Source organism: Pan troglodytes, chromosome 1 (genome assembly GCF_028858775.2).
Source record: "Pan troglodytes isolate AG18354 chromosome 1, NHGRI_mPanTro3-v2.0_pri, whole genome shotgun sequence".
Classification (NCBI taxonomy): domain Eukaryota; kingdom Metazoa; phylum Chordata; class Mammalia; order Primates; family Hominidae; genus Pan; species Pan troglodytes.
Window position 1 is genome coordinate 193,260,833 of NC_072398.2, and position 20,940 is coordinate 193,281,772.

Below are 20,940 nucleotides of genomic sequence, written 5' to 3' on the forward strand. Positions count from 1 at the left end.
AAACAAAAACTGGACATTGAATATCCTCATCTGAAAACATCTCCGGCTTCTCCGCAATATTGTGCTTTCCTCCCTCCTCCTTTACTTCCCTCCCCTGGTTCCTCTTCTCCCCACCCACTGCCCAATTCCCTGATGTGTGCAGAGCAGTTTAGCTGTCTTGTTGCTTTGCCTGCTGCTAACCTGGTCCTCAGGATCTCACCTCTATCTACCCTGAGCAGCTCATGAAAATATTTTCCTGAACAAAGGCAGTTCCCCCTAAGAGGCATTCTGGCACCAGCTGTCAAGATAATAATTCTTTCCAACCTGCTACATGACTCTAATCCAAGATAGGAAGAGCTCTGAGTCCAAAGGGAAGTGAAGATAAAATGCTGAAGGGGTCTGAGTTCTGGGAAGGAAGACCACACTTCTCGCCTGAATGCAAAAAGTGTCAGACCTCGGCCAGGTGCTGGAAAGAGAAGATTATAGCTGGGGATCATTTGAATGTGTACAGATAGGCAGGGAGGCATTCTGGGGAGAGGAAGCCATCTGAACAAAGGCGGGCAGGTTTGACTGGAGTGGGCGTAGTGGAGGCAGGAGCTGGGGACCGTCAGTGGAGAAGGGCTGATGGTCTCCATTCATTGGGTACCTCTCAGATAGTAGAGACTGCTGAGATCCCCAGTCTCCCTTCTTGTGGCCCTGGCTATGGTTCTCCCAATCTGCAGAGTGTGGTTTCCCATGAGCTGTGTCTCCAAATTGAGATTTATTTTTTTTTTGAGGTAGGGCCTTACTGTGTCACCCAGGCTGGAGTGTAGTGGCACAATCACAGCTCACTGCAGCCTCAACTTTCCAGGCTTAAGTGATCCTCCCACCTCAGCTTCCCAAGTAGCTGAGACCACAGGCACTTGCCACCATGCCCAGCTAATATTTTTACTTTCTGGGGGTCTCACTATGTTGCTCAGGCTGGTTTCGAACTCCTGGGCTCAGGTGATCCCTCCACTCGGCCTGCCAAAGTGCTGGGATCACAGGTTTGAGCCACTGCCCCCCGCCTTCCAAAGCAGGATCTTTTTCTTTTTTCTTTTTTTAAAAAGAGCGATGGAATCTTGCTATGTTGCTCAGGCTGGTCTCGAACTCCTGGGCTCAAAGCAATTCTCCTGTCTTGGCCTCCCAAAGTGTTAGGATTACAGGTGTGAGCCACCATGCCCAGCCCCAAATCAAGGTCTTGGTGAACGCTTATGTGTCACCACTGTGCTAGTTACCTATTGCTATGTAACGAGTTGCCCCAACATCTAGCAGGTGAAAACAACAAATATTTATAATCTTATGTTTCCATGGATTGGTAATATAGGTGCCTCTCAGCTAGGTGCCAGTGACTTAGGGTCTCTTCCAAGGCTGCCGTCAAGTTGTCCTCAGGGGCTGTGATCATCTCGGGGCTTAGCTGGGGGAGAGTTCACCTCCCTGCTCAGGGTCTTGCTGGCTGCTGCTGAGGCGTGCTGTTCCTTGTCCCGTGGGCCTCTCCTTAGAGCTGCTCACCACAACCACTGGATTCTTCCAGAGACTGTGAGCCAGGGAGAGGGCACCCAAGACAGAAGCCATTCATCTTGTTTCCTGATCTTGGGAATGACATCCCAATACTCTTGCCATATTCTGTTCATTAGAAATGAGTCCAGCCTGTGCTCATGGGGAATGGATACCAGGAGGTAGGGATGCCATCTCAGAGACTGCCCACTGCTGGCATCTTTCTCTGTTTCTGTGTCCACATGGTTGCCTCATTTCAAACAGTTCTTGGCAACTCTATTCCCCTCTATCCCCACCCAGACCCTCAGCCCTCTTTGCCTCTGGAACCCTGGGCTCTGAAATGCCCTCTCTGACTCTAGCATTTTTGGCTTCTAACTCTCGTCTTCTGTTCCTCCTCACTTGCTCTGTGACATCCGAAAGACTGCTCACTGGATCCTACCTCATCTCCCAGACTTTTAGCTCCTCCTGGCCCCACACCCATCTCTATCCAGCCCCTGCAGATGATCTCATCAGAAATACTCCCCAACTCTGCCAACCCTCATTCCCTGGGCACCTTGCTGCACCCACCTGCTAGTCCCCAGACTTGGACCTTTCTCCTCCCTGTGTCCCACACGGAAGCTGCCTGCAGAGGTGTACTTTCCAATCTCAGTTCAGTGTTCAGGGCCACTTAGTACTTTTCCCATTCCTAATAGTTATGCCAAACCTTCACCTCTCTCAAGCACCTCTTTTCCATCCTCACTCCCACCTCAGCAGACACCCTCATTCCTTTTCTTCTTAGGCAGGAACTCTCTCCACTGCTCCCTGTCACCCACAGGAGAAAGTTTATACTCCTTAGCTTAGCGTTCAAGGCCCTCCAGGTTCTGGCTTCCCCAGTTCCCTCCATCTTCCCACCCTCCAGCTTCCTATTTGCCACTCTCCGCCTTCATGCAGTCTGTTTCCCAGCCACGGGACGACTTGCCATTTTCAGACCCAGTGTGTGCATCAAAGCACCATCAAAAATCCTTCCAGTCTCCAGGTCCAGTTCAGATGGCACCTTTTTTTGTGAAGCCTTCCTCATTGGCTTTAGGAAGAAATTATTGTGCCTCTGCTCAGCTCTGCTCATTTCTGTTTCTTTTTTCATTCTACAGTTAAGATTTTTGTTTCTATCTCACCCGTAGGCCCATTCACCCCTCTCTCCTCAGTACTAATGCAAACCAGGCACATAGGTTGGATGGATGGTTGGGTTGATTGGATAGATCGATGAATAGGGCTGAGAACGAGGGTCCTCTAGGCTGCTCTCTTGGAGAAATAGTTCAAAGCAGAAGCTTTGGAATCAGGCAGAGACTTTTGGAGTGATGCTCAAATCTTAGGTTCACCACTTTTTGGCCATGCGATCTTGGGCAAATTATGTAATTTCTCAACCTCAGTTTCCTCAGCTGTAAGATGAAGATGGTAATACCTTCCTGGATTATTGTGAAGATGAAACAAGACAGTATAGTGTAGGCACATGGCCCAGTGTCTTGAATGGAGTAAGATGCAGTTACCGTTAGCCCTTTTTATTATTGTTGGTGGATGATCTGGACTGGGGGTAGGGAGCTCAGAGCAGAGGCCATTCCTCCTGCAGAGCAACTTTGAGTCCCTCACTGCTCATCTGAAAGGCATAGAGGGAGGCCTGGCCCTGCCTGTCTGGACTCCTGCCTCTCTGAGCAGGAGCTGGGCTGCTGTGGAGGTGTTCTGCCCTGAGAGCAGAGGAAGCTCTTGGGACTCCAGGTGCCACTGTGGTCAGTGGGACTGCCTTGGCGCCTCTGTGGCTGGGAGGCAGTGCCAAGTGCAGAGGTGCTATGGGAATCCTGCTACAGGGTGAGGACAGGAGTCTGCCCTGGGGCTTGCCTAGGAGCCTGGTCCTCTGCCTGCCTCAACCTCGTGATTTTCCTCCCAGCTGCCTCAGGGTCCAGGGACCAGAGCCCCGCCATTGTCGTCACCGTAGTGACCATCTCGGCCCTCCTCGTCCTGGGCTCCGTGATGAGTGTGCTGGCCATTTGGAGGAGGTAGGTGGCTGGCCCCAGCCTAGGTGACTCCTGGTGGGTCATGTCCCGTGCACATTAATGTGTGCTCACAGGCATCTCTGCCCACTTTGCACACACGCAGATTTGCACCTGCAGGCACACTGCTGTACAAATGTAGGCATGCATCATCCCGGCCCCTCCCCCCAGCTCACTGTTCATGCGGCAGCCAGCACTGCAGCTAGCTCAGCCGCTCTGGGATGAAGGGGATTTAGCGCCTTAACTCATTAAATGTCAGAAGGCATCACTGAGGAAGGAATCAAGCTCTGGCTGCTCCAGTGTGATTAGAATTCTCCGGAGGAGCTCAGAGGCCCTCAGCCCCTGTCCCCGGGCCTCTTGAGGCCCTCGAACACAGGAAAAGGGGGAAAAGACAGAAATCTTGTGTATGTATGTGTGTGGGAGGGGCAGGACAGGGAGGGCAATTCATAAAGCAGAAACCTCCCACCCCCAGCAGAAAGAAGCTTGCAGGAAGGTGAGCAGAGAAAGGGGATAGGAGGAAGACATAGAGCTTGAGTATGGTTCAGAGAAGATTCTAGTCCTTTTGCAGGCAGCAGAGGCCTCCTGGCATGTATCCTCCCCTTCTCCCCAGGGCCACACTCTGCTGCAGGCAGAGTTGCCCAGATGGGTCCCAGGCTGGGCGGGCTGGGGAGCCACATCTCAGCATCCTGAAACTGCCTGGCAGCTGGAACGACAATGGGCATTCATTTGGCACTGGCTAATTTGCTTGGCCTTGAATGAGGCACTGAAAGTGACTGAGTGGGAGAGAACACTGTCTCGCTAGTCTAGGAGCCAGCTCTGCCTGGACCAGGCAAATCAGGAGGGCAGGACAAGAGTAGGGAGTTCCTTGCTCGTGGAGCATGAAGGGTCCATGTGCTGGACCCGTTGGAAAAGCAGAGATGGACAGATGCCGAGAGCATCTCATCCTGGCTTTGCACTGAGAGGCTCTGAGAGGCAGAAGGAGGAAAGGGAGACAAGCAAGCCAAGAGCCCCTCTTCCCGGCAGAGGCCCTGCAGGACAGGAGCGCCCCAGGGACAGGTGCACTACAGAGGCGGAGCAAGCCAGCGTGGGATTCCAAATCCAGCTGCTCTGAAATGGGGAGAGTGAGCCCAGTCTAGTGTGGAGGGGTAGAGAGGTGTTCTCCTCCAGCATGCATGTCCCAGCCTGGTGGGCTGTCTGCAGCACCTCTCACACCGTCCTGTGTGTAGTACCTGCTCTGCGCCGTGGTCCCTCACCTCCAATTTCCCTCCTCTCCAGTCCACCCTGGCTTGCCCACTTCTCACCAGACCGTGTGGTCCAGTGGAAGCCTCTCTCCTCTCCTCACCACGCACCCTCTTTCGCTCCTCCATCCGCTCAGCCTTCCCCCCTTCGTCTCCACCCATCTCTCCTGGATGTTGCTCCTCATTCGTGGAAGTCCTGTCACCACCCTGGGTGACTTCAGTGGCTGCCAGACAGCCTGTCCCATCCCTTGCCCCTCGGTTCTTGGACTTCTCATTCCCAAGGATCATCTCTTCTGTTCCTCCTGGCCATCCTCCTAGAATGCTTCACCTCGTTACTTCTTTTTTTCTTTTTTTTTGAGATGGAGCCTTGCTCTTGTCACCCAGACTGAGGTGCAGTGGCATGATCTCAGCTCAGTGCAGCCTCTGCCTCCCCGGTTCAACTGATTCTTTTGCCTCAGCCTCCTGAGTAACTGGGACTACAGGCCCGTGCCACCATATCCAGCTAATTTTTTGTATTTTTAGTAGAGATGGGGTTTTGCCATTTTGGCCAGGCTGGTCTCAAACTCCTGACCTCAGGTGATCTACCCACCTCAGCCTCCCAAAGTGCTGGGATTACAGGTATGAGCCACCATGCCTGGCCTCACCCCAATACTTAATCCAGTTCCCTTCTTGGTCTGCAGACGCCCTGTCTTTGCAGCTTGCTCTCTTGGCCACACCAGTCACACCTGTTCTTTAGCCTCATCACTGGCCCCTGGACTACTCACCACCAAACCTACAAACCTGCCTGCTTCTGCACCATCCTCACCCCCTTTTCTCTAGAGGAGGTGATCCTCCCAGCCAGGGTCAGTCCTTCCACCTATGGCTGAACCCCACCCTTGTGCCATCTTGGGAGCCCACTATTACTCCTAATGTTCCCCTCCGCCCCCCATAACAGTGAACATGTGTGGAGGCTTGGTAAGCTGACATGCTGCTGTCTGGCAGGCCTATCTTTATCCTGATTTTATTAAAGAGAAAATGGAGCCACCCAGTCCCACAGCTACCGAGCGGAGGAGCTGGGAAGCAGGTACCTGCAGTCAGGTTCCGAGCCCAGGCTGTCAACACCCTGCGGTGGCCGCTTCCCCCTGTGTGACAGCCTAGCTCCTCCTTCCCATCTGTATCTACATGTGATCATCTCTGTTGTGAAAACTTCGGAAACTCCTCCCTTGGTCTCTCATCCTTGTACCTTTATGTGATTTCTCTCTATCATCCCCTCTACTTTCTCTGTCCTTGGTCCCCGTGATACCCTGCCCCAGTTTCCCTCTGCTCTTCTTCTGTTCCTCTGGTGATTCTTTTGTACTGTCCTTGGTGCTTCCTTCCACTAGCCTGGATGTTGGGGTTTCTCATACTTATTCCTAGTCCCTCTTCTCAGACTCCATCCTCTCCCTGGGCCATGCTCATTGCTCCTGATTTGTATCTGCAGAGCAGGCCTCTCTTCCAAGCTCCAGACACACACACACACGTCGAACCCCCGTCTTATCTTCCCTGCTTATCCCCCAGGCCTGCAAACTCAGATGTCTAAATGTGAACTTTTTGTCTCCTCATCCCAGTAAATGGCACCACCATAAACTGTGGGCAACTTCTCCCTCTTCCTTTCTGCCATCCAACAACCTCTCAGCCCTGTGGCCCCTGTCACCTTCATGTCACTCGACTCCTCTGCCTCTCTCCATGCCCATGTTGACCCCATAGCTGGAACCACTGCCAGCTCCTCTCCTGTGGTGACACCCGTGGCAGCTTCCACTCTGCAACTGGAGCTCTTTCTAAAGTAGAAATCAAATCATTGCACTCCTCTGCTTCAACCCCACAGGGGCTCTCCTCTGCTCCCAGAATAAAAGCCAAAGTCTTTATCTTGGCCAGCAAGGCCCTGCCCCTAGGGGCCCCAAGTACCGGCCTGTGGCTTTGTTGACTGTGATGCAGTCCTTTGGCCCGTGGCTGCCTCTGTCTCAGGAAGCCCTCCACAATGACCTTGGATCAGGTCAGGCCTGTCTGTCGCATGTCCCAACAGTACAGCACCTTTCTCCTTTGCCAGCACTGGTGAGTGGGCTTGTGGCTAACTCTCCATGTTTGTTTTCCTGACCAGACCAGAAGCTGCCCCCGAGTGCTGGATCCGCTTGCCTTATTCACACTTTCACAAAACCGCATGCGGGGGCAGCTGGGGGCCTGCAGCCAGGATGTGGATTGGGTGCCTCTGGAGTTGCAATAATTTTCACCATGTGAAAGTAGCTAGGGATGGTGGTGGTGGTGACGGTTTGGTCTAGGGCTACGGTTGTATCTGTGCCATGGGGAGGTCGTCAAACCACAGAGAAGCTTTTAAACCAGCTGGACAAGAAGTTCCCTCCCCCAGGGCACAGGCCTTGTCTTTTGAAGGGACAAAGAGGTGCTGCCCTCAGTGCTCTGCAATGGGAAGGGCTGGGGTGGCCTGGCTGAAAGAATGACCCTGAACTCCCTGCCAGGCCCTGCAGCTATGGCAAAGGAGGAGGGGATGCCCATGATGAAGAGGAGCTGTATTTCCACTGTGAGTTGGCTGGGCCTGGCTGGGGAGGGGCGGGCTCCACCCTGCCTCACTCCTCAGCCTTCTGCCTTGCTGCACTGCGTGAGCCCCCTTGCCAACCCCAGTGGTGGAGGCCCCATTCCTTAGGCTCATCTCTTTCTCTCCCAGTCAAAGTCCCAACACGTCGCACATTCCTGGACCCCCAGAGCTGTGGGGACCCGCTGCAGGCTGTGCATCTGTTCGCCAAGGAACTGGATGCGAAAAGCGTCACGCTGGAGAGGAGCCTTGGAGGAGGCAAGCTGGGCGCCCAGGAAGCCTTGTCCCCATCTGGAAGCCTCACCCACTCTACAGGCCCCGCCCCTACTCTGTCCACACCTATATCCTGAAGCCCACCTCCACCTAAGTCCCTGCTCGTGTCTGGAAGCCCTGCCTCCACACCAAGCCCACCCTCCACCCAGAAAGTCCCTGGCTTGCCTGATTATAGGGAAGAGGATGGCAGAGGGGTCTGTGACCCTCTCCTGGTCCTCAAGGTCAGACCTCTGCACACTGCCAACTGGCAGTTTAGTCCCAGGCCTTCATGGGGCAGCGGGGAGGGGCCTTTGCAAGCTTAGGGGCCAGACATAACTGAGTTCTAGTCCTGGCTCTCCCACTGACCCACTGCATGATCAGGGTCAAGGCCCTGTTTTGCTCAGAGCCTCAGTTTCTCATCTGAGAAATGGGCATGATACCTGCCTTCTGGGGGCTAATGTGGGGACCTCCCAGCACTCCTCACAGGGCCTGGCTGGCGGTGCTTGCTCTCTAAGGGCCAGTCTCCTGCTAGCCTTTCTTCCTGACTACAAATCCTCAGCCTCCTGTGCTCAGAGACGGCAGCTGCTTTCACTGGGAGCCTGACATTATCCCCTGACACTGTCTCCAGACCCGCTGGACAGAAGCCGGAAAGGGGCAGGGTGGAAGAATAGATGTCATTGTCATCCATCCTGGGTCACATGGGGTTTGATGGCAGTCGGCGTGCTGGCATGTGCCCCGTCCTTTCTTTAAGGCTTGGAAACCTCCCCCCACTGAGGAAGGCAGGGAGGAATCCCCATTTCACAGAGGAGACAGGCCAAGAAAAGGAAAGAGATGGAATTCAAGGTCACACTGCTGGTACTCAGTTTACCAGGATTTAAGCTGGAAACGGTCCATGATCTGGAGTCACTTTTTTTTTTGAGACCGAGTCTTGCTCTGTCACCCAGTCTGAAGTGCAGTGGCACAATCTCAGCTTACTGCAACCTCTGCCTCCTGGGTTCAAGTGATTTTCCTGCCTCAGCTTCTCAAGTAGCTGGGATTACAGGCATGTGCCACCTTGTCTGGTTAATTTTTGTATTTTTAGTAGAGACTGGGTTTCGCCATGTTGACCAGGCTGGCCAGAGTCACTTTCTCCTCGGCTCAGCCTGCTCGGCTCAGCCTGCCCGGCTCAGCCTGCCCAGCTCAGCCAGGGCAGTGGCCTCTGGCGGTATCTGAGGTGCTGTTTCCCCACAGGGCGGTTTGGGGAGCTGTGCTGTGGCTGCTTGCAGCTCCCCGGTCGCCAGGAGCTGCCCGTAGCCGTGCACACGCTGAGGAACAGCGCCTCCGACTCACAGAGGCTCGGCTTCCTGGCCGAGGCCCTCACGCTGGGCCAGTTTGACCATAGCCACATCGTGCGGCTGGAGGGCGTTGTTACCCGAGGTAGGGCCCGGTGCTCCCTTCCTGCTGCCCAGCGCACGGGTATGGGGGGTGGAAATGATGGTGTGGGAGTTTGGAGTGCCCCTGCCTCTCCAGGTCCTTCCCTCAGCTATGGGAGGGAGCTTCAGCCAGGGACCTCAGCTTTCACTGACTCAAGGCGGCCCTTCTCCTGGAGCGGCCACTCTGGCTCAGAATGACCTTTCTTTTCTTTCTTTCTTTCTTTTTTTTTTTTTTTTTGAGATGGAGTCTCGCTCTGTTGCCCAGGCTAGAGTGCAGTGGCGAGATCTCGGCTCACTGCAAGCTCCGCCTCCTGGGATCACGCCATTCTCCTGCCTCAGCCTCCCGAGCAGCTGGGACTACAGGTGCCTGCCACCAGGCCCAGCTAATTTTTTTGTATTTTTTTTTTTTAGTAGAGACGGGGTTTCACCATGTTAGCCAGGATGGTCTTGATCTCCTGACCTTGTGATCCACCTGCCTCGGCCTCCCAAAGTGCTGGGATTACAGGTGTGAGCCACCGCGCCCGGCCAGAATGACCTTTCTGACCTGTGATATTCTAGGGGGTAGGTCCCCTAGAATATCACTCCTAGAAAGAGTGATCTTTCTTAGCAAGCTTGTTGCAGCTCATGACCTTGGACTTTGTTCACCTACAGATGTCTCCTCTTTTGTTCCTTGGCATAGAGGACCCTGGGCTGGGCAGGAGGATGGCGAGATTAGGGAGCTTGGTGCTGTTTCTGGCTCTCGAGGCCCGGTCTGGGACCCTGGGGGGGAAACTTGTGTGCGTGCGGGGTGGAGTGGACAACTTAGCATGTGTGTTCCCATCCCTGGGCACAGGAAGCACCTTGATGATTGTCACCGAGTACATGAGCCATGGGGCCCTGGACGGCTTCCTCAGGGTGAGTGGCCCTGGGGCTGCCAATGACCACTTTATTCTGTAAAGCGGGCAGGGGTCCCTCACTTTTCTCTTTGGTAGGGCTTGGAATTGGCATCATCCCCACTGGCCGGGCTGACCTGTGGTCACAGGGTGAACTAAAGCCTGGCGAGAGCTAGGTGACCGCCCTTGTGTCACACAACACCAGGGGATCCAAGCCCACAGCCCTGGCCTCAGTCTTCTCCCTCCACAGCGGCACGAGGGGCAGCTGGTGGCTGGGCAACTGATGGGGTTGCTGCCTGGGCTGGCATCAGCCATGAAGTATCTGTCAGAGATGGGCTACGTTCACCGGGGCCTGGCAGCTCGCCATGTGCTGGTCAGCAGCGACCTTGTCTGCAAGATCTCTGGCTTCGGGCGGGGCCCCCGGGACCGATCAGAGGCTGTCTACACCACTATGGTGAGGGCGCCCCCAGCCAAGCCTGCCTGTGCCTTCTGGTTCCCACCAAGCTGCCCTGGAACCCCTAGCTCCCCACTTCTACTCCTTTCCCTGACCCTCCACCCAGTTGGTCTTGGCATAAATGCAAGTGAACCCCACCTTGAGGTCAGCTTTTGTGTCTTTCCCAGATGTGAAGCTGGAGTTTGGGGGTTGCCTGGGAGGATGACATGAAGGCTGGATCTGGGGCTCAGTGGGGTGGGGAAACCTGCGTGTCACCCAGTTCCTCCTTGCCCCTGACCTGCCTGCCCCTACAGAGTGGCAGGAGCCCAGCGCTATGGGCCGCCCCCGAGACACTTCAGTTTGGCCACTTCAGCTCTGCCAGTGACGTGTGGAGCTTCGGCATCATCATGTGGGAGGTGATGGCCTTTGGGGAGCGGCCTTACTGGGACATGTCTGGCCAAGACGTGAGTAACCCGTGGCTCCAGCTGCATGCCTTCTGACCCTGTCAGCTCAGGCCCCAGCTTCCTGACCTCTGCCCGTTGGCCCTCAACCTTCCTGCCTCAGGTCCCTCTTCTCCGTCTGCTTGCTTCTGGTTCTGCCTGGCCACTGCCCCAGGCTTCCTTGGGTGTGTGTGTGTGTGTGTGTGTGTCTGTCTGTGTGTGTGCGCATGTGTGTGTGTGTGTCTGTGTCTGTGTGTGCGCATGTGTGTGTGTGCGTGTGTGTGTGCACGCACCATGTGCTGGGGAAACCCAGAGCCTCCTCTCTGCTCCCCACCCCCATGGCCCAGGTGATCAAGGCTGTGGAGGATGGCTTCCGGCTGCCACCCCCCAGGAACTGTCCTAACCCTCTGCACCGACTAATGCTCGACTGCTGGCAGAAGGACCCAGGTGAGCGACCCAGGTTCTCCCAGATCCACAGCATCCTGAGCAAGATGGTGCAGGACCCAGAGCCCCCCAAGTGTGCCCCGACTACCTGTCCCAGGTACGTTCCCACATGGGACAGCCAGCCTCTCACCTGTCCGTGGAGGGCCTCCCTGCATGTTGCAAGTGCAAACCCACCGCTTCCACCACCCCACCTGTCCAAGAGCAATTGTTCACCCCATTGCCCCAGAGGGCTGTAGCCCACCCGCCTGCCCAGGCCCACCTCACTGCACATCCTCCTGGTCACTTCTGCTTCTCCTGGATTTTGCCCACATCCCCGGGTACAATGACCTTTGACTGGAGAAATAGATGTGGTAATAGCCCTAACACATTTGTAGTTCCAATGAATCAAATATGTGAAATTAATATTCGTTGTTCCCAATATGAGTCACCAACCAGTCCTAGGCGTGTCCTACCCCAGACTGTTCCGGATACGCCAATACATTTAGCTGGCGCTGGCTCTGCCTCCACCTGCCTGAAAAACCTGAAGCCCTCGCTTCTTCAGGAATGCACAGTGCTCATGTGAGCCAGATCCAGCCCTGGGGCCCGGTTACCCTCCCCTTCTCCTGTCCATCTTCAGCTGGCCTCTCCCCGGGAGACCACCAGGTGTGGGCCCAGATCCCAGCTGTCGGCTGAGCACAGCTCCTCTGACCCGCAGGCCTCCCACCCCGCTAGCGGACCGTGCCTTCTCCACCTTCCCCTCCTTTGGCTCTGTGGGCGCGTGGCTGGAGGCCCTGGACCTGTGCCGCTACAAGGACAGCTTTGCGGCTGCTGGCTATGGGAGCCTGGAGGCCGTGGCCGAGATGACTGCCCAGTGAGTCCAAGGCACCAAGGTCAAGGCCGGGGCTGGGGGATTCCATGGGCCCTGCCCCTGCCTATACTGCGGAGTCCCAACCTGTCCAGAGAAGCGGAGGGAGAGTGGAGGGCCTTCATGGGAGGAGCAGAAGTTGGGGTCAAGCCAGCCGAGTGTGACCAGCCTTTGTTTCAGGGACCTGGTGAGCCTAGGCATCTCTTCGGCTGAACATCGAGAGGCCCTCCTCAGCGGGATCAGCGCCCTGCAGGCACGAGTGCTCCAGCTGCAGGGCCAGGGGGTGCAGGTGTGAGTGGACCCCATTCTTCCAAGGCAGGACTCCGGTGGGGGTCCAGTCCCCCAGCCCTGCCCAAGGACCGTGGCAAGCTGCGCTCCAGCACTGTGGGAGGGAGCGCTCTCTTCCTCCGCTTGGGCCCAGATCTGGTGGGGCCACAGCTTCCCCGCTTTCACTGCCTGCCCCTCCCATTTTCACGAGTCTGAACGCCTTGGCTAACTCAGTGCCCCTGAAAAGAGGTTCAAATCCCTAGGGAGGAACCCTGAGATAACAGCAGGAGGAAATTTGGGGTCTCAGAGAAGAGCTGGGGCAGGGATGGGAGGGAAGACAGTGGGTTGAGATTGCCCTGGCTCATGCCCTACTGCCATTTGTACCCACTGGGGGCTGGGGCCTACCCCGTGGGGTGTTCCTTTTTCCCACAGACCCATTGACCAGTCAGACAGCGTGGGTCCTGGGGGGGTCTTGTTCTACCTGGCAGTGACTGCAGCTGCCTAGTGGCTCAGGTGTCGGGGGCTGGGCCAGAGGTGCATCCTCCTCAGCTCCCTGTGCCTTGGCAGGGGCTGACTGGACACTGGCCAAGGCTCAGGCAGGCAAAGATGGTGCTGAGCTCAGGGGCTGATACCCAAGAGCCCTAGACTCAGGAGCTGGTTTCTGTGTCCCCCTGCCTTGGGCTGACAGTTCAGGGTGAGGCCAAAAGTCCTGGCCAGGCCGGGCCATGAGAGGCCCTGGTGCTCCCTGGGGCCCCATGAGGCCCTCGTGTGCATTCCTTTTATGAACTCAGTGGCCAGGACATCTGGGAAAAGCATAAAGGGCCATGTTATCTCCCCAGGGACCCAAGAGCTTTTCTCTCCAGACTTGGGGAGGGTGAAGAGGAGACTCAGAGATGGGTCCTCTCTCTCAAACAGGCTGGTCTAACCCCCAGTGTACAGATGGGGGAAACTGAGGCCAAGTGAGGAGTCAGGAGCAGAGCTGGGGTCAGAACCCAATCCAGGGGTGAGGCTGGCTCTGGGGAGAGAGTCCTTGGTCCTGCCCTATGGCACCACCACTTCCCTGTACAGCCCTTGGGGACTCTAGAGGCGACTCCCCTCCAGCCAGCTCCATGCCTTGGGCACTACCTAGGCTTCCATGGAGCCCCTCCCTGCTCTGACTTTGAAGAGCCCTGGCAGAAGTGGTTGTGCTGAGCCCACCGTGGAGTTCCTTATCCACAAGGGCCCCCGGGAATGGTGGGGCCCAGGATGCCAGAGCTTTCGTAGGGTGGCAGGAAGGCAGCTGGATCTCAGCAGGGCCACAGGGGCTGAGTTTGTTTAGGCCACCCCTGACACTTGTCTGCTCTCCTTGGCTGTGTGTTGGTGGGGTGGGATGGGGCGGGAAAGAGGAGACGAGGTAAAGATGAAAAAGACACACAGCCTGCCCTTGGGGTCTCAGACTAGACCAGGAGAAGAGCTCAGGTACCAAGAAGTAATTCCAGGGCACCATCCACAGTGCCCAGGGCCCCCCAGGAGCCCTCTGGGTCAGTGGGTGGGTGGGCTGGAGGGGGAGATAGCCACTCTCTTAATGTGTGAAGTTGAGATGTAAGTTGAACAGGGCCTTGCAGGTGGGAAAGGGAAGGTTCTTTCCTTGGGGTGGGTGGAGTTTTCGGCAGGCAAGATGGCAGGCCTCGGACAAGAGGAGTCCATGCAGAGAGGCTAGCATGAGAAAGAGCCCAGAGGCGGGAAGGTGCAGTGCATCTTTGCAGAGCACCCAGAGGTGGGGGACAGTGACTCACAGAGGTGCCTTTGGCCTTACCCTGCCAGCAGCAGCTCCCCTGCTCTTGGAATCTCCCCCAGCCCCCTGCCTCCCTGTCTCCTGAGCACCTGCCCCAGCTCAGTGACTCTGGGGGTACTGGGGAGACCAAGATGTTGCTACCACCTTAGTCAGGGTTGGGGGAGCCCCCGGCCAGGTGCCCTCCAGGATCCGCCTTCCCCACCCCTCCTGGGAAGCCTGGACCAGCATCCCTTCTTGGGTGGATGGAGCCTCATCCCCATCTCCAGCTACATCAGTCATTCTCTGCAGGGCAAAATCTCCTCCCCTACCCCAGCTGTTTCTGCAGAAGGGCCCCTGGCTGTGTTGGCAGGACTTCGGTGTCCAGGGTAGATCTCCCCTCCACTGAGGAGTGAGGTCCCAGAATCCTGTTGGGTCCCAGGCCTCAGCCCTGCACAGATGTGATGTGGGGCGATGGCTCTCTGGGAACCCTCTACAGATCTATTTTTATATGGAACTTGTTCACCGGACAGAGGTGGCCTGCAAGCCCCCATTACCCTGGTCTGAGCTCACCCTGGGAGGGAGGGGGCCAGTTGGAGGGGGTTCCTTCTGGAGATGTTTTTATATTTCTTGGGTTCTCTATGCAGGATAATAAAAACTTGTCTGTGATATGGTGCCTCTTTGAGTGGCAGTTGCTTGATCATTGTATAGCTGGTGTGGAAGGGCTTCTGCCCCCTTCCTCGAGGACAGGGGTGTCCAGAATCTGCGTCTGAGATCTCTCTGCATAGAGGTGAGTCCAACACTGCTCCTGCCATGAAAGATGTCCCAGGATCCATGGCAGGACGGTGTGACCCAGGGTACCGAGGGGAACTGGGTGCCCTGGGTATGTAGAGAAGTCTGTTACCCAGTCTCAGGAGCAGTAGAACCAGGGAGGTGTCCCAGACATGGTGGTGTCCTTTGCTGGGATAGACAGTACCAGGGAAGGCAGAGACCAGGAAAGGTGCTCAGTGCTCAGTTTTGGATATGTGTTTGAGATGCCTTTGGGATGTGCGGCAGAGATGTCTAGGAGGCAGGTGGATATCTGGTCTGAACCTCGGAGCACAGATGTAAGTTAGAGACAGAGCTTTGGGGTCATCAGCATTCAGATGGGGGTAGAAGCCGGGGTGAGAAGGAGGTCACCCGGCCAGCATGTGCAGGAGAGGGGAGATGTCAGTGTTGGGAGGCACCTGGATGAAGGGGAGCAGTGGGAGATGCCAGGAGGAGCTGTGCCATTGCTGCTGAAGATGAAGTTTTGGTGTTAAATACAGAGAAAAACGGCTGGGTTCGGTGGCTCATGCCTGTAATCCCAGCACTTTGAGAGGTTGAGGTGGGTAGATCACTTGAGGCCAGGAGTTTGAGACCAACCTGGCCAACATGGTGAAACCCCATCTCTACTAAAAACACATAAATTAGCTGGGTGTGGTGGTGGGTGCCTGTAATCCCAGCTACTCAGGAGGATGACACAGGAGAATCACTTGAACCCAGGAGATGGAGGTTGCAGTGGGCCGAGATTGTGCCACTATACTCCAGCCTGGGTGACAGAGCAGAAAAACAAATAACAACAACAACAAAAACAGAGAAATCAAGTGAAAGAGGAGGGAGGAGTGGCTGTCAGTGTGGGCACTGGGATATTATCAGTGAGTGTATTCATTTGCTTGGGCTACTGTAACACAGCACCTCAGACTGTAACACAGCACCCATGGCTTTGCCGACAGGGATTTACTGTCCCACAGCTCTGGAGGCTGGAAGCCAAGATCAAGATGTGCGCAAGGTTGTTTCCTGCTGAGAGCTGTGAGGGGAGCTTCTGCTCTGGGCCTCTCTCCCCAGCTTGCCTGTGGCCATCTTCCCACTCTCTCTTCGCATCACCTTCCCTCTGTAAGTCCAAATTTCCCCTTTTTATGGATGCCAGTCATATTGAACCGGTCCATACCAGCCCACCCTAACATCCTCATTTTAACTTAATCACCCCTTTAAAGGGCCTGTCTCCAAGTACGGTCACCTTCTGAGTTTACTGGGAGTTAGGACTTCAACATAGAGGCCTGGTGGGGGGCACAATTCAACCCGTAACAGCGACCTTTGTTGTCAGGGCAGAAGCCAGATGAGAGGATTGGGGAGTGGAGTTTGGGAATCTTTGAGGAGTCCAGCAAAAGGAGGAAGAGTGGGCTGAGACAATGACCAGGACAGGCTGCAGGTGTGGGCCAAAGGCTGCAGGGGCAAGGCCTGAGTGCCCATTCATGTGAACACATATGTACTCATGGACACACGTGCACACACACACTTGGACCACATGAGTCCTTGCATGTCTCAGTTGGCTTGCTAGTGCTTCTCCTCTCCCTGGCCCGGGCCATTCATGTTCTTTAGGCTGCGGAAGGCGTCTTCCTCCTCTGCATAGTTCAGGACATGCAAAGTGCTTAGGGCAAGGGGTAGGATGGTGGGGATGGTGATAAATAAGACCCCTTCCCCCACTGCCTGTGCTCAGAGCCAGTTAAATACTAATTCCTTGGGACAGGTGGAGAGCAAAATATCAGCTCTTTGATAAGGCTAACTGGAGAATGTTGCTTACCAAGTTTCTTTGAATCTAAGATGCCATTGAGTGTAAGATGTCCTACCAAGAAAGAAACATCACAGCCAACTACGTTGTGCCATCCAACTGAAAGATGCATCCCAGTTTCAGAGATGTTAACATGTACGTCTTCAATAAATGAGATGCCGCGCATCAGGGACAAAGTATGTTTCCCATCATTCCCCTGAACTAGACCCACCCAGTCCCAGGCTGAGCCGGGTGGGGCAGACATCCACTGCAGGGGCAGAACTGTCCCCTCAGCTCCTGCCTGCACGATGGGAGCAGAGCAGGTTGCACCTTTCTTGTGGGCAAGCAGATCTGCAGAAGCCAGATGGCACTGAGTCAAGCAGGTTGTTCCTTCTGTCCCTCAATTCCACTTGAGAAGCCACCCTCTGGTGGGGAGGAATGAATGAGGAGTGGGTTAGAGATGTTAGCAGCATTGCTCCACTGAAGTCAGCCCCAGGAGAGGCGTGCAGCCAGGGAATGCAGGACCCCAGCATTAACACAGTGCCTGGCACACAGAACACAGGAAATGCCCACTTGTTATTAGTATTACTATTATTATTGTTATTATTATTACCTAGCTGGTGTGAGGCACCAGGTAGACATATAACATGTGGTCAGGAATGGAACTTCTCTAGGCAGTGGGCCTGCTGATCTGGCTTGACAAGGTATTTGCTCATTCATTGCACATGGACCAGGCACATACTAGATGGCTGGCTCTGGCAAGTTAAGGCCTTACTGCCGAATGGGCGAGTCAGTTAAGTAAAAAGTACCCACACCATGGCAATAAGGATGAATTCTAGGTGTTTTGGGGCTCAGGGGAGGGCTCTGCCTGACTTCATCCCCGAGGAGGTGTGAGCGGGCTCCTAGGGGAAAGTGGGTAGTGTGTTAGCTGTCTTTGGTAGCCAAAGCCTGTGTTCTGGACCTTACAGGAGGGCATCTCAGTTCCTAACGTTACCTCTGCCCCACTGCTCAGGATGTGAGTAAAATTCACACTGCACCACCTGCAGCTCTCTTTAAATCTCTTTGTACCCTTTGCCATTGAAATGGAACTGTCTGCCAGTATCTTGAAAAAATCCTGCTATTTGCAGGATATTTCCCACCACAGTTTACTAGTTGAGCCCCTTGGGGTCTTCGGGCAACAGAGAGAAGCCAGAAGTTGTTTGGGCTCATGAATGATCTCATGTTGCCTATCAGTATCTTGGGAGCGGATTATGGGTATCTCGAGCATAGTTCCAGGGAATATGTTTGATCAAGACTGCTTGTAGAAGTGTAAGAGGAAAATGAAAAAATCAAAACCAAACTTGTTTCCCCATTGCAACACCTTTCCTCCCCTTTCATTTAGGCTTCTCCTGGGCCCCTTTTCCTTCCTCCACCCCACAGCATTCCTTTTTTTTTTTTTTTTTTTTTTTGAGACACAAGTCTTGCTCTGTCACCCAGGCTGGAGTGCAGTGGCATGATCTCGGCTCACTGTACCCTCTGCCTCATGGGTCCAAGTGATTCTCTTGCCTCAGTAGGTAGCTGGGATTATAGGCATGTTCTACCACACCTGGCTAATTTTTGTATTTTTAGTAGAGACGGGGTTTTGCCGTTTTGGCCAGGCTGGTCCTGAATCCCTGACCTCAGGTGATCTGTCCACCTCGGCCCTCCAAAGTGCTAGGATTACAGACTTGAGCCACTGCTCCCAGCCAGCATTCCTCCTTGACCCTCACCTGGGGCCTTATGAAGAGTCAAGAGGAGGGGGTTTGCCAGGGTGACCTTGGCATTTGATTGGAAGAGTGTATCCTTGAAGATTGTCACCTGTCTCCATCCTGATGGTTCTTAGCATATTATGATGTATGTGTGCTTGTGGGTACTGAAAATTTGCAGATGTAGCTGGTATCCTGGTACCAAGGGTATGTTTGTCCTCCACCATATCCACCACCCAAGGATCAGGAAAGATGAACCATGCAGATCCTAATATCAGCTGAGGGAAGGATGATGGCAAAGTGTAGAAGGCAAGAAGTGCACGTTACAGCTGGCAGGGAGGGGACGGTGGAGGCTCGACAGGTGGGGTGATGCAGGTAGGGATGATACAGGGCTGAGGAGATGTTTAATCCCGCAAAGGGAGATGGCATCTTAGGCAAAGCAAATTGGATTCCAGACCCCCCTTTAGCAGGGAGCCCAGTGTAGCCCCCAATTCTGATTGAATCCTCTCTGAAGAGTGTCTCTCAGTCCTTCCATTTCTGGAGCCACAGGAATTGTATCTACTATGAAAGTTTTGAGTACATATGTCATGCTGAATTTTAGGTATGGGTCAACAGCTATGATATTGTGTAAAATTAGAAAACGGACCCACCAGAGTGTGTACACAGGTAGGCACTGAGACACGCTTTGTTTTTCAGAGGTTTGGGGATACATCGTGGAGCTAAGCCCTGCATTGGTATGTGAACTCATTATCATGGGTCAGGCTGGGGATATTAATTCCTCCTGGTAAAAGGCATGTCTGATGCTTTGGAGAAATGCTTAGGTGATGTCCTGTCACACACGCACATGAGCTAACTCTTCATATGAGTAATATAATCTAACTCGTCACAAGATAATACATTTGTAATCTTCTCAACAGGAAGCCCCAAGTAGGGCTTTTGGAAATAACAGGGGCCCTGTAGGACAAAGAACGAACCTACTGTTGACTGGACCTCTGGGGTTCCTTAAAACTGCCTCAGTGGCCCTGGGGATGGACTCCAGGCCTCCATTCTCCCTTCAACCTGGGGCAGCCCTACTGTTCTATGCTTTCTCTCCACAGCAGACAGTAAAAACTAAATTGCCTGCAGAGATAAGGCAGGTAACATCAAGGGAAGAAGTAGTCTCATCAGGATTGCTTTGAACCGGTAGAGGATTCTCTGCGGGCCAAGGAAAGCTGCTACTGAGCTCCAGCTGACTGTTGGCCCGTGCTGTCAGATCTTATTTTCAGAGGCTAGCAATCTTTGTGTAATCGCCCCATATTTAAATGGTTAGCAACTAATTTGGGGGAAAAAAAACCCCAAACCCAACCCAACAAGTATGAAAGTATGTCTGGGGGCTGGCAGTAAGATTTAGGTTGTCTTTGTCCCAGCCCTGTGACATAGTTCAGCCTGTACTTAAAAATCCTGGGATGGTGGGGACATAAGTTCTACAAAATAAATCAACAAAAGATACCAAATGATAAAAAACAAAATTTTTTAAAAATCCTGGAATGGGGCCGGGCACGGTGGCTCATACCTGTAATCCCAGCACTTTGGGAGGTGGAGGTGGGTGGATCACCTGAGGTCAGGAGACTAGCCTGGCCAACATGGCGAAACCCTGTCTCCACTAAAAGTACAAAACTTAGCCAGGCGTGGTGGCGTGCGCCTGTAATCTCAGCTACTTGGGAGGCTGAGGCAGGAGAATTGCTTGAACCTGAGGTGGAGGTTGCAGTGAGCCGAGATCTCACCACTGCACTCTAGCCTGGGCAATAAAAGCGAAACTCTGTCTCAAAAAATCAATCAATCAATCGATCCTGGGATAGGGAACTCTTTACTTTCCAAGCCAGCCCTTTATATGAAATGAAGAACTGCCATGTCTCAGTCCCAGGTATTAATTAGGCACCTGCTGCATAACATGCATTTCCTACTAGGTGATTTAGGCAGTGGTGCAGATGGAATGAAACAGGATGAACCTGGTTCTGGGTAAAGCATGTTGGATCCTAAGTGTTTCCTTGGTGTCAGGCTCTTTAGGCCTGATGACATATAGTCTGGGTTGCTTATTTGCACTGAGTAACCATTCTTCCAAATGCTGTCACTACCAGAAGACTCCTAGTCTATAAATTGTCAATACCCAATAACCTGGCTAAGTATGCCCCCAGGTTGTCTTTTAGGCAGAACCCTCTTGCATCATTAGCTCTAGGTTGATCATTTTCAGCCTAGAGAGTTCTGGGAAGGCAGATCTGCCAGGGCCTCAGAAACTTTGGGAAGTGAGACTCATGATCACCGAATTACTCTTGCCCCGCTTTGTTCCTGGCCAAGAAAAGTCTACTATACTGGGAAATTACAGAGACCCTAGGTGTTGTCCTCCCAGACACAAATTTCTAGCTCATGGAATGAAGGTGTTGGGGGCGCTCTGCTGGGGGTTGAAGGTACCGATGCTCTGGATCTTGTAGTAAGCCCCTCTTTCAGATATCAGAATGAATCTACCCAAAGCAGAGGTTTTCACATCTGAGAAAAGCAGATGTGCAAAGACTCCCACACAATTGCTGTCTCCCTAGTCCACAGAGCACAGCTTGGAGAGGACAGGCAGGATGAACAGTGA

General features: G+C 54.0%; 1 protein-coding gene across 1 annotated transcript in view; it reads left to right on the plus strand.

The window, feature by feature from the left end:
- EPHA10 (EPH receptor A10) overlaps nt 1-16,785 on the plus strand; it is a 51,274-nt gene extending 34,489 nt beyond the window's left edge. Inside the window, exons 8-20 of the mRNA XM_054681277.2 lie at nt 3,413-3,521; nt 7,243-7,304; nt 7,449-7,574; nt 8,799-8,984; nt 9,813-9,874; nt 10,103-10,306; nt 10,600-10,749; nt 11,073-11,266; nt 11,864-12,019; nt 12,194-12,302; nt 14,678-14,820; nt 15,785-15,944; nt 16,579-16,785. Coding sequence (XP_054537252.1) covers nt 3,413-3,521; nt 7,243-7,304; nt 7,449-7,574; nt 8,799-8,984; nt 9,813-9,874; nt 10,103-10,306; nt 10,600-10,749; nt 11,073-11,266; nt 11,864-12,019; nt 12,194-12,302; nt 14,678-14,803 — 1,484 coding nt within the window. The 3' untranslated portion in view covers nt 14,804-14,820; nt 15,785-15,944; nt 16,579-16,785. The remainder of the gene's footprint in view (nt 1-3,412; nt 3,522-7,242; nt 7,305-7,448; nt 7,575-8,798; nt 8,985-9,812; nt 9,875-10,102; nt 10,307-10,599; nt 10,750-11,072; nt 11,267-11,863; nt 12,020-12,193; nt 12,303-14,677; nt 14,821-15,784; nt 15,945-16,578) is intronic.
- Nucleotides 16,786-20,940: the final 4,155 nt, after the last annotated feature.